The 13,797-nt window shown below is 36.3% G+C and overlaps 1 protein-coding gene across 1 annotated transcript; it reads right to left on the bottom strand.

Annotated features, from left to right (window-relative positions):
* Positions 1–11,021: 11,021 nt before the first annotated feature.
* LOC113279124 lies at positions 11,022–11,489 on the bottom strand. Its single transcript, XM_026527831.1, has one exon. The coding sequence runs from the start codon at positions 11,487–11,489 to the stop codon at positions 11,022–11,024; it is 468 nt and encodes a 155-aa protein (XP_026383616.1).
* Between the last annotated feature and the right edge of the window lie 2,308 nt (positions 11,490–13,797).

Below are 13,797 nucleotides of genomic sequence, written 5' to 3'. Positions count from 1 at the left end.
TGATGATTGGCATCGTCCTTGTACTTGTTGTTAGAATATGCAAGATTTAACTGTACCTCTTCATGTATGAGTGAAGCTTTCTCAACAAAGTTATCTGCCTTAGCATTTGATTTATGCAGCTTGGGAAGTACCACCAAATCTAAAATATGATTAGGAACCTTAGAATAAACAATCTAAAAAGGTGTCTTACCTGTAGATCGATTAACTGAAGTGCTATAAGAAAATTCCATATGTGAAAGGAGATTATCCCATTGCTTCTGTTTTCCTCCGATAACCTTGGCTCTAATCAGATTTCCTAAAGATCGATTGACCACTTCAGTTTGTCCATCTATTTGAGGGTGAGCAGTTGTACTAAATTAAAGTTTAGTACCCAAACGCATCCATAAAGACTTCCAAAAGTAGCTCAAAAATTTAGTGTCTCGATCAGAAGTAATTATTTTGGGAATTCCATGCAAACGTACTACTTCTTTGAAAAATAAATAAGCAACATTGGATGCATCAATTGTTTTCTTGCATGCTATGAAGTGAGCCATCTTTGAGTAACGATCAACAACTACCATAATAGAATCATTCCCCCTCACATTACGTGGTAAACCAAGCACGAAATCCATGCTAATATCCACCCAAGGAGCTTCAGGAATTGGTAGAGGAGTATACAAGCCAGTGTTTTGAATATTACCTTTAGACTGTTGACAAACCATGCATTTTTGTACGTACTTTTGAACATCTCTTTTAATAGAAGTCCAAAAATAACGTTCTTCAACCAAAGATATTGTTTTATCACGTCCAAAATGTCCACCAAGGCCACTGCCATGTAATTCTTGGATGAGATGAAGACGTAGGGAACATTGTGGAATACATAAACGATTTCGTTTAAAGAGAAACCCTTCTTGAATGAGAAAATCATCAACACTTCCTGTTGAAGAACCACACTTGTCCCAAAGTTGCTTAAATTCTTTGTCTTCACTATATAAATCTTTTAAGAAATCAAAGGCTAAACTCTCATGTTTAAGAGTAACCAGAAGATGAGCTCTCCTACTCAAAGCATCAGCAACTTGATTAAGTTTCCCACTTTGATGTTTAATGTAAAAAGTATATTGGTTAATAGTAGATAACCATCTATCATGCATCCTATTGACCTTTGCTGAGGTTTTCAAAAACTTGAGAGCTTGATTATCAGTATTGACAACAAATTCACTGTGAATAAGATAAGGATGCCAATTCTTAAGAGCTTGAACAAGAGAAATTAATTCGAACTCATAAGTAAACCACTTCTTTCTTGTATCTGAATTTTTTTCACTATAGTATGCAACTGGATGTCCTTCCTGAGATAACACAACACCAATGCCAACAACAGAAGCATCACAATGAATCTCAAAAGGTTTATCAAAATTTGGCATGGCAAGAACAGGTGCACTGCACAATTTTTCCTTAAGAAGATTAAAGCTCTTATCTGCTTCTTCAGTCCACTCAAAAGTATCACACTTCAAACAATCTGTCAAACCAGCTGCAATGGTACCAAAATTTCTCACAAATCTTTTATAGAAAGAAGCTAACCCATGAAAACTTCTTACTTCACGAATAAATGTTGGAGTAGGCCAATCCACAATTGCCTTAACTTTAGAATGATCCACAGAAATACCAGTATCCGACACAACATATCCCAAGAAAGTGACCTTGTTTGTAAAGAAAGTGCACTTCTTTAGATTCACATACAAAACATTGTCCTGCAGTGCCTGAAAGACTTGAGATAAATGTGAAATATGCTCTTCTTTATTGTTGCTGAAAATCAGTATGTTATCAAAATATACAATGACAAAATTTCCAAGAAAAGGTTGCAGAACTTGATTCATGAGGCGCATAAAAGTACTAAGAGCATTAGATAATCCAAAAGGCATGACTAACCACTCATATAACCCTTCTTTTGTTTTGAAAGCTGTTTTCCATTCATCACATTCTCGAATACGTATTTGATGATACCTACTACGTAAATCAATCTTTGTAAACACTTTAGCACCCGAAAGCATATCTATCATGTCATCAATTCTTGGTATGGGAAACCTATATGGTATAGTAACTCTGTTTAATGCTCTACAGTCTATACACATACGATGTCCACCATCCTTTTTGTCTACTAAAAAGGCTGGACTAGCACAAGGACTTTTGCTAAGTCTTACCTGTAGGATCAGAATCTCGCAACAACTATATCTCAGCGAAATTATCAATGGTATTGCACAATAGTGTCGCAGAACAATTTCAGAAACGACATCAGCAAGGATCATGAGAAAGATATGATAGTCTTGCGAAAATTAGAGAGCTTGTGAAGTGAACATTTGTAAGGTTGCGAGAATGTCGCAAACCATATCCGAAAATAAAGGACAGATTAACTGTCATCCACTATGTATTTCCTTATAAATAGTCATTCGAGTGGCAAAGGAGAGAGAGATTTTTTTTCGAAGTAAGAAACAAGTAAATAGGAGAGAGAAAATTCAGAGCAGAGTTCATTCTTGATTTCTTTATCTTTCTTGTAAGAACATTAAAAAATTAATCAATAAAATTAAGAGTGTTAATCTAAAAATGAGTTGATCAACAATGAAATCATATGAGGGGCGTGTTGTAGGATTTCCTGCAACTACATAATGGCGCTAGAAACAGGGACGAGTTGAAGATTATTCTAGAGAAAACTAAAAATTGATATTGAGATTTGTGAAAATTTAAAGTGATTGATTAAGAATTTTTCATAATTTCTTGCAATATTGTTAGCATTGAAGAAATGGCTAGAAGAAGAAATACATCCGAACAACCGACTACTATTAGAAGAAGCAAGAGAATTGCTGGAAGAGAAAGAAGTGAAATGGGAGAATCTACTAGAATGAGAAATAATAGAGAAAATATAATTTAATCGCCTATTCAACAAACATTAGTTCAAGAGAGGAATACAGATTATGACAGAGTGAGCGTGCACACTTGGCGATCAAATTCAGCATAAGAAATAGAATAAGAGCAACAAAATAGAAATTATAGATAGGAAGAGAGAAATCAAGAAGCATATGAAGGAATAATTCATGGAAATGAGGAAATTGGAGCGTTAGAAACATTGAGACGAAGAATACATGAAGAAAGAAGAGCTGAGGCAGAGGAACGTGCGAATTTAACAAGGAAAAATCACGAATTAAGGATGGAGAATATCAGATTGCAGAATAGAAGATCGAGAAGTATTACAAAATCATATTCCAGATCGACTAGAAGAGAAATGAGGCAAAATTCACCCACGATCAATGATGGAAACAATATTCAAGAAAAATATCAAATCCTAATGAAGAATATCGCGAAAATAGAGAAAGAACTGATGATCGTTACATTCCACAAAATGAAACTTTTGATGATGGGAAAATTGGAGGAAATCAAGAGAACGGGCAAAATCAGAGACAAAATAACCAAGATGGCGAAGGAAATCAAGAGGAGGAAGAAGAATTTTACATGTGAGAGAAAATCAAAGAAATCAACAGACAATTGAAGAAGAAATTGAAAGACATAATGCTGAACAAGCACGTTTAATCTGCGAACGTGAAAGTTGAGAGCGGAAATGGAAGAACAAGAGCTTCAGGAGACAATTCGCCAAACAATCATGACAATCGAGAAAGAAGGCGTATACAAAACCGGAATAATGATAATCTCAATGAGGAGTATGATAGAGTGAAGAGAATGGCTGAAAGACAGCGAATTGAGTTGATAAGAAATGAACAAAATTATGGAGGGGAAAATGAACGACATCATCATTTGCGAATTCAAGATAGGGATGAGGAAGAGAATCGCAGAAGAAGACGAGATGAGGATAATGAAGAAGAGATACAAATTTCGCAAGAGAAGATAGACGTGAACGCAGAAGAAGAGAAGCAAAATTAAAGAGACCAATGGGTCAAGATTCAGGTGTAAATAAACAAATCTTGAAAGAATTAGAAGAAATGAGAGGAATGCTAAATAACAGAGGAGAAGTAGGTAGAAGACAATTGGATGAAGCAATAGAAGAAGCTGCGAAAACTCCATTTACAAGGGAAGTACAATTAGGAGGAATACCACCGAAATGCAATTTGCCCGCATTAACCAGCATTTTCGATGGAACAACTTGTGCAATTCAACACATTAAAGCTTATGTGAGGTGCATGTTACAATGGGAAAATCATGATGCGGTATTGTGCAAATATTTCGCATCCAGCTTAACAGGAGAAGCGTTAAAATGGTTTGAAGGTTTACCAAAGAATACAATAACCTCCTTCAATCATTTGCAGACCACATTCTTGGGAGCATATATAAGTAATAATTCCTCACGACCTGGTATAGAAGATGTGTTTGGATTAAAACAAAGGATTGGCGAAAGTTTGAAACACTTGACTAAAAGATGGAGAACTATGTGTAGCGAAATGGCTGGCCGTGTAGATGAGAGATATCTCATATTATCATTTATCAATGCTATGTTTGCAACAAACCTGTTGTATTCAAATTTTCAGAGTCAAGAATACGATTACAATGACTGAATTGCGAGAACTTCAAGAAGAATACATTGCTTTAGAGGAAAAACAAAATGAAATGGAATCATATCCAGTTGCGAACACCAGCTCACAAACAGCGAATGCAAGCTTATTACCCAAGCTAATAAACACAGTGGCGAATACTTCGCAAGTACAACAAGAAAAGGTGACAAGTAACAATCAGCAGAAATTGGTAGCTATGGGGAGCCGAGATCAAGAAGAGTATGAAAGAGAAAGAAATTTCTACAGTCGTGGAGGAAATAACAAGATTCAAAGACTCGATCAACCGCAAGAAACTTATGGAGGTCAAAGACCAAACTTTAATAGAGGACAAGGAGGTCAAAGTAATATGGGAAGAAATCAAGATGCCACCTCTAAATGCAAGTGTGGAGAAGATATGGGAAGCTATAATTTTGATGGAGAATATACCAACACCATGGAACATGGGAACGGAAACCACCCCAAATCACAGAAGTCATGAATTTTGTTCTTATCATCATTTTCATGGACATACCACAAACGATTGCAGAAATGTAAAGAGAATTATTTTGAGAATGATAGATCAAGGAAAACTAAACGACTTTCTGGTAGGGCATCCGCAATCTCAACCATTACCACCACCGCCAGAACATCACAAAGTGAATACGATGAAAAAGAAAGAAACATTCTTCATAGAAGTTGGTGCAAAAGCAAAAAATCTATTCTGTCACTCTATCGTACATTCATATAAGACAATTGAAGATTTTCATGATAATGTTTTAAGTAGAGTGTTCGCAAGAGATAATAATGGAAGAGAATTATGAATATTGCGAAAATTCGCGACTAGAGGAATGGCAGAAACATATCATTTCTTTTACCGCAGAAGAAATTCCCGAAGGAGAAGAGGTGCATGACAATCCATTGGTAATAAAATTAGAAATTAATCCAAAACCAAAAGAAGATGAGGATGATGAAGCTGAAGATTCATGGGCAATCAATAGAATCTAGTCGATACTGGAAGCTCTGTGAACATCTTATTTTATCATACTTATAAAACCATGGGTGGAAGAGATGATGATCTTATACCATCAACATATAAGATATATGGTTTTAATGGTACTGCTAACAAGCCTAAAGGGGAGGTTACTATGCAAATTCCATTGAAGGGAATATCTTCTGAAATCTCATTCTGTGTCGTTGATGTAGAATCACCCTACAATGCATTAATTGGTCGACCTTGGCTACATGGGATTCTAGGTGTAGCTTCAACTTTCCATCAATGCATCAAATTCCCTCACCCCAATGGTGTAGGAATCATAAAGGGAGATTGGGTTGAAGGAAAGAAATGTTACGAAACTGAGATAGAATCTTGCGAAGGAAGAGCAAACAAGAAGGAAAACTGGCGACACAAAATCAAGGATGTACAAAGAAGTGAGAAGTTGATGGTGGATACAATCGAAAAGAAAGGAGAAGAGATGTTGCAAAATTAATGCTAGCTCAGGATAAAAAGGATGAACATACCATTACCAAGGAAGCAGTAGCAGAAAATCATAAAGAAGCAGAGGAGGGCAAAAGTAATAAAAACAAGAAATGTATGAATGATTAAGTTGTTGCGATAATCTCGCAATAAGTAAAATTCTCAAAAATACATTTGATTGAACAACAAAATTGAGATTGCGAAATTCAGATACAATAGTATGAATTGCGAGACTCTCGCAGAGATAATGAATTTTACAGAAAATAATCAGAGAAGAATGACAAAAGAGAAAGAGGCGAACCTTTATGGCGTACACCCTAGTTCGCGAATAAATTTCGCAAGAGGCAAATGTAAGACCTAAAGTACGTCATATTAGGGGGTACCTGTTACATGGCTCAGGGAAAGGCTACACCGCCACCGGAACCTGAGTCATAGAGATTTAGGGTCAATGAAGCCCATCCGGGAGAGGCACCTTGGATTCAACTTAAGCATATGACTTAGGTTGGGCGACTAAGGTAATAAGGACTCTCCCAAGGAGTGCAGAATCTGATCAAGGCGCCGAGGTACACGGTTGAGTCAAGAGTGCCGGGGGCGTTTGAAGCGTCCTTGCCATTCTTGACAAGTCTTGGCTTATACTGCACTCGGCCTGAAGAAAACCCCACTTAGGGTGCAGTCTCGTAACCATAAGCCCTATAGGTAAAAGGGATAAGAGGCTGCGAAAACAACTGGTTGTTGTTAAGACTGGATGGGAGGAGCTAACCTTGTATGGTAGAAGTACGCCTCCTTGAAGGGGCAACCAGGGGGAGATAAGGGCGGCACCCTCCATTAGGGAGCTGATAAGTGTCTTAAGACGCAAATGTCATGAGGCTTTTATTCGCAAGGATATTAAGGCTTGTCATATTTGTGCAACAATCCTGAAGAGGCAATAATACAAAAGAAAAAGATAAGACGAGATCAATGGGTTTTCGCATGAAAGTGCGAAGACGTCCTGCGATTTCGTCGCAAGACGGCAATGTCATGGGGCTTTATTTTCGCAAGAATATTTAGGCCTGTCATATTGTCGCAATTCCTGAAGAGGCCATAATACAAAAGAAAAAGTTAAGGCAAGATCAATGGGTTTTTGCATGAAAATGCAAGGACGTCCTGCGATTTTGTCGCAATGACAAGAGGTGGCATAATAAGACCTTTAATTAGGAAGGCAAAATAAGACCACACAGGAATGAGATTTTGAAAAGAAACAAAATCACTTCGCAAAAGTTGCGAAATTATACAATAAGAAAAGTTTTATGAATCTCTCATTTGGATTCAAATAACAGAGGCAAGTATGGGAATGTATGAAATTAGAGTTATTTGTCTCCATATGAGAGATTTACTCAAAAATTCAAGAATTAATGAATTTATTGCAAAGAAGAATTGTTTTCATTTACGCAGGTCAAAATGAAAGAAACACAAATATACAAAGAAGAAATAATGTACAAGTATTACAAAGAATCAAAGAAAGAAGTAAAGACTATTTCTTGGTTAATCCTCATTATCTTCACCAGACTTGTTTCCTTCTTCATCTGCGTCAGAATCTTATCACCATCAGAACTTCCATCACTATCAGATTCTTCATCGTCAGCTTCGCTATCAGAGATAATCAAACTGGGAGTATTCTGTGGGATTTCTTCTAAAAGACAAGGATAATCAGAATGGGGATATTATGATCATCACAAACCATTTGGATGGTTTGATTGCGAAAATGCATAGCGTCATTCTTAAAATTCTCAACAGTGATTTGATTTGATTCTTCAATCTAGAATACTTGTCGTTGCGAGAAGAAAGATTCTTTGCGAGTTCCTCTTTTCAGCTTCAAGTTCTTCAATCTTTTCACGATATTTATTTTCAGAATCTGCGAACAAAAGACAACCAATTATTAACTTGATGAAAATTCATAAGAAGCAAAAGATTAGTAAAGAAGAGCAATTAGCAACCTTCTCTGTCAGAAATCATGTCTCTAATCAAGGCTGTATGTTCAACTTGGAGACTAACATTTACGCCTAAATCTTTTCTAGCATCATCTAAAATTTTCGCAGCCCAGACAAATTCATCCTCACTACTTATGAGAAGACGAGAACGAATTTGATTTTCCCTTTCGCAGAGTTCAATATTCTTGCGGTTAGCTTCATCTCGCTCAAGTTGAACTTCAAGGAGAGCCTCTTGGAATTTCGCTAAAGCCTTGGCACCTTGATCAGAGATACGATCCTTATCATCTATGAGACCGCTAATTTTGGTTCTTAATTCATTGGTTTTCTCTTTGGAATCAATAAGGAGACGCTTAAATCTGTTGGCTAAGCCTAAACTGGATCTATGATCAATTTCTAAGAGGCGAAATTTCGATCTAAGTTCATTTAGAGAAAGAGATGAAATTCTATCATTTGAAAAGCTATTTAAGGAATTGTTAAGACGTTCAAGAAGGGTATCATTATCCAAGGCATTAGGAAATGAGCGAAGAAGGGTAGCTTCATCAGAAAGACCATAAATGTCTGCAAAAAGGATATTTAAATAAGATAAAACAACAGGATGAATGAATAAAGAGAAAAGAGAAAAGTAACATACCAAAGCTGATTATTAGCTTGTTGAAGACTAGAAATTTTTCTTATACGAGGAAGAATCAATTTCTAATTGTCTATTTTTCTCGCGAAGACTTTAACTTCAGCTTCCAATTCTTCATTCTTTTTGCGAAATTGAAGATTTTCTTTTCAAGATTTTCGCGTCTTCTCTCCAGATCTGAGGCAACAGCAAAAAAAGCTTTTCCAGCCTGCGAAAAGAAATAAAAAATATTAATATAAAAAAAGATTTTGAATGATAACAATAAAAAAGTAAAAAGATAAAAGTATACCAGACTATTGAGAGAATGCAAGAAGTCGGGAGTCACGGATTTAGAAACTCCGCGAAGAGAATTATCGCCATCCAGTAAAGGGACATCACAAAGAGTAGCGAGAGCTTTGCAGGTATTTGCGAATTGGTTATCTCCCATCCCTTGTAGAGAGTCAGAAAAAAGGCCAGAAAGCTTAGCCATAGAAGATTCAGGTGGAGAATCTTCAGGTGCAGCAAGATCATTGTGATCCTCTTCATCCTTGTCATTTTCAGAACTTTCGTTAGGAAGAGCATTTGAAAGAGAAGGAGAACGAAATTTTCTTTTCTTTGGAGGAGGACCACTTGATTTTTCCCTGCGAAGAGTACCTTTACCTTTATCACCAATCTTCGCAGCATCAACAGATTCTTCTACTTCAGCAATAACCTTCACACACAGATAGAAATAAGAAATGGAAACATGGAAGTAACAGTACTATTTAAAGTCATAAGAGAAAGTTTCTTACCTCATATGTGTATGAGCGAAGAGCTAACAGAGTACTAGATTTTCCGGTCCTGTTATAACTATCCTTTAGTTTTTGGATCTGCGGAATGTCGCAAAAGTTAGCGAACAGAATAGTAAAAATCAATAAAGAAATATAAAATGAGTTAAAGGATAGAAACATACCTCTTTCTCTTTCTCGGGCTAGAAGAAGACCCAAGGTTGATATGCAGCGAGATTCGCAGGAAGAATGTTTGATCCAGCGATGTAGGGACCCTTTAGCATTAAAGGAAAGACACACCATTTGTCATCTTTGGACTGGCGAGGAGTTGTATTTTTACCAGAATGCCAGTCAATATCTTGCATAAGAATTTTGGCTTCATCAATGTTATCTTTTCTTCTTAATCGAATGCCCCAGCGAGTATTCTCCTTCTTCATGGAGATAAGTTCGTAGTTTTCAAAGAAATTCGCCACTGTATATTTCTCAGCAACTATCTCTAGGTTTGCGAATTTTGGATCTCTAAGTTCTGTGGAGTAAAGAGACCCTCTACCAGCACCACGATTAGCGAACTCTAGCATCAGACATATGCAGTCCCCACTTAGTTGGAAAATGGCTCGCGAAAATTTCGGATGAGCGAGAATTTCATAAAACAAAGGAATGTCTGGGTTATAAAGAGGAACAGGGAGACCTGCGAGAAGTTGACCTAGCGAAATTATGATTGATTGATCATCACAATTTTGATTGGAGAAAAGCTTGACAGAAAGAATTGATTTAGCATTCACACCAGGAATGGAGGAGAGTGAAAGACCTTTATTAGCAAGATCTTTTTGGATATCTTGTAGATTCTTCTCATATCTATGACCACTTGGAGCCATGTTTAAATACAGAGTATGAGAATGTGTAGAAAGTAAAAGAATTTAAGGAAGAAAAAATTACAGCATCAGAATTTGCAGAAGAATGACAGAGTTGCAGAGATGAGAGAATAATAATATAAGAGAAAGTAAAAATAAAAGTGGAAAGAGGGGGGGAGAAGAGTATATAAAGAAAATTTACTTCTCGAAGAAATAAACACCATTAAGACGAAGAGACGTGAGCGGTTGAAAGGTAGCGGTTACAAAAGACGTGTCAAGAAATAAATGGAAGAGAGAGTACGTGTGATAAATGTGGAATATGAAAAGATAAGCAGTTGCGGCATTTCTCACATCATTCTCTACTTTGCAGAGAAGATATGAGAAGAGGCAAGATGTAGGATCAGAATCTCGCAACAACTATATCTCAGCGAAATTATCAATGGTATTGCACAATAGCGTCGCAGAATAATTTCAGAAACGACGTCATCAAGGATCATGAGAAAGATATGATAGTCTTGTGAAAATTAGAGAGCTTGCGAAGTGAACATTTGTAAGGTTGCGAGAATGTCGCAAACCATATCCGAAAATAAAGGACAGATTAGTTGTCATCCACTATGTATTTCCTTATAAATAGTCATTCGAGTGGAAAAGGAGAGAGAAATCTTTTTTTGAAGTAAGAAACAAGTAAATAAGAGAGAGAAAATTCAGAGCAGAGTTCATTCTTGATTTCTTTATCTCTCTTGTAAGAACATTAAAAAATTAATCAATAAAATTAAGAGTGTTAATCTAAAAATGAGTTGATCAACAATGAAATCATATGAGGGGTGTATTGTAGGATTTCCTGCAACTACATTACCAAACCTTTTTGTAACAAATCATCAACTTGACCTTGTAAAATCTCATGTTCTGTAGGACTTAACTTATAATGAGGTTGATTAGGAATAAAAGTTCCAGGTATAAAGTCTATCTGATGTTGTAGATCTCTTAATGGAGGCAAAACATTAGGTAATTTAGTAGGAAATAAGTCATTGAAAGAAGATAATAAAGGTTGTACCTTTTCTGGAATTTCCACCATTGGTTTATCAGCTTCATGAGAACTCAAAGAATGATTTGGTTGTAAAGAATGAACAATGGTAGCAACTAGTGCATTTGTCTTCTTATCTGATGGTTCCTTGACTGAATTAGAAGATTGTAAAGGCCATAGAACTTTAGTAAACCCTTCATGAACAAAGGTATAAGTATTCTCATAGCAGTTATGAACAACACGAATATCATACTGCCATGGTCTTCCCACTAATAAACTTGTTGCAGTCATGTTAATAACATCACACAAAACATAATCTGAATATCCAGGGAAAGAAAACTTCACCAAACATTGATGATTAATTTGCTGAGTGGAAGAGATGTTTATCCATCCAACTGAATATGGTTTTGGATGAAGAGTAACAGGTAAACCAAGTTTCTCAACTAACTTTGCAGAAACATAGTTTTCTGTACTTCCACTGTCAATGATCATAGTGCAAAGCTTCTCTTCAATGAAATAATGAGATCTGAAAATATTATGTCTCTGAGTAGGACACGGTTCAGTGATTAAAAATGGTTGAATCATCCCAAGGAAATCTGCATCATAAGTCGCATGTTCTTGAAGATAAAATAATTCATCATCTCCTAATGCTTCTTCTTCTTGTGTTTCGTCTGAAGTTTCATTAATGTAAGCATGGAATTTGCGAAAATCACTAGAAGTATGGCCAGTTTGGTTGTACTTGTTACATTTATCTCCTCGAAATTTTGAATAAGGGTTAGAGGGTTTAGATAATGGTGGAAAATCTTGTTGAAACTGATTACCTTTAGTATTGCGAACAAAATTTCATTGTGGAGGAGGCTGAGGTGGCTTAGCAGATGAGATATGCATTGTAGGAGCAGGTTCTGAAGGAACAGAAGTAGGTTGTTGTTGCTGATATGGTTGGTTTGCACTTCTGTTATGTGGATCAACAAAGACAGTTGATCCCTGTGAGGATGGATCAACAACGACTGTTGATCCCTTTTCAGCTTGGTAACCATAAGAATAATTATATGGTCTGGCAATTTTAGAAAAGTGTTGATAACGAGATTGACATGGAGTTGCTTGTCTAGAGGTACTGAGTACACGCCTTTCAACTCTAATAGCTTGTTGGATGGCTTCAACCATTGTAAACACGGACTGCGTCAGTCCCTGTTGAATTAAATTATTCAAACCAGCTATAGAACGTGCAATTAATTGCTCTTCAGTTTCATTCAATTGGTTACGAGAAACTAAAGCATAGAACTCAGCAACATATTCTTCAACTAATCTGGCTCCTTGTCGACAGTTTTGAAGCTTAATAAAAAGTTGTTGCATATAATCTCTAGGTAAGAATTTATCTCTTAATAATTGTCTCATTCTTTGCCATGTACGTATAGGAGGTTTATGAGCATTGCGTCGATCTTCACCGAGTTTTTTCCCACCAAGCTGCATCTCCACCTTTTAATTTATAAGCTACCAGTTTAACTTGAGAAGATTCAGGAACTTCCATGAAAGTGAAAAGGGAATCGACTTCATAAAACCAATCCAGCAAGTCTTCAATATGTAAACCACCATGAAAACTAGGTATATCAGCCTTCAACTTATATTCTGGTAAAGTTCCATAAGGATTCATACCAGATTTTAATCGTTTTTCATCAACCCATTGTTGCTCTTTGAGTTCTTCAGCTTTGTCATCTGCATCATAGTTGAGGGGTATGGTAATCTTTTTTTTGTTAACATAACCTTCCAAGGGTTCCTTGTGGTAAAGTGTATGGGAAATATTCTCAGGAATATTATCATTCTGAGTAAAAGAAGGTTTATCTTTTTTGGTTTCATCTTCTTCTTTTTCGCCATAGCTTTGGTCCCCTTCTGTATCATCGGTTAATTTAGGCATCACCAAGTCACCAAAACCAGCATGTTTCCATAATTTGTCTAAACAATCTCCATGCATAACAAGTGCAGATTTTAGAGAATTTATAGCTGAATCAAGCTTGGTAGCAAACTTGGTTTCTAAGGAACTAAAAGAAGTTTCAATTTTGTTGCCGAGCTTGGTTTCAAGTGCTGCGCTGAGCTTGGTTTCAAGTGCTGTGACAATGGCATCAATTTCAGTTGGTGTTAACTTGTCTCCCATTGTAACGAAAGGTAGGTGGGTGAAAATTTAGGGTTTTGAGTTGTTGCGGAAGCTGTGGAAAGGATCTGTTTCTAGATAAAAATCTAAAAACTCTGTATCTGATACCAACTGTATCAATTGTTACAGTTGATACAGAAGAAAGGGATCAACAATCATTGTTGATACAGAGAAAGATGTACTACATCACACTGGTGGCTACCCTGGGAAGACTGTTCGGGGAACAATATTGGTTTGTTTACCGGAATAACTCTGAAAACTATATTAAGAATCATTTGAAGAAAGAAAAATAAGATTGTTCGTGAATAATTGTGGTTTGTTTACCTGATAACTATGACAACTAGATTAATGATCTAGAATTTGAGGTTGAAGATTTTGAGTAAGAAATGTTAAGTATTCGTGGTTGAGATTGGCGTAAGTATTGTTGTGGATTTTTGTGCATGAATTTTATTA

The sequence above is a fragment of the Papaver somniferum genome, chromosome 5 (genome assembly GCF_003573695.1).
Source record: "Papaver somniferum cultivar HN1 chromosome 5, ASM357369v1, whole genome shotgun sequence".
NCBI classification, from domain to species: Eukaryota; Viridiplantae; Streptophyta; class Magnoliopsida; order Ranunculales; family Papaveraceae; genus Papaver; species Papaver somniferum.
Note: the sequence above shows the minus strand (reverse complement) of the source record. Positions and strands in the feature narration are given on the sequence as shown.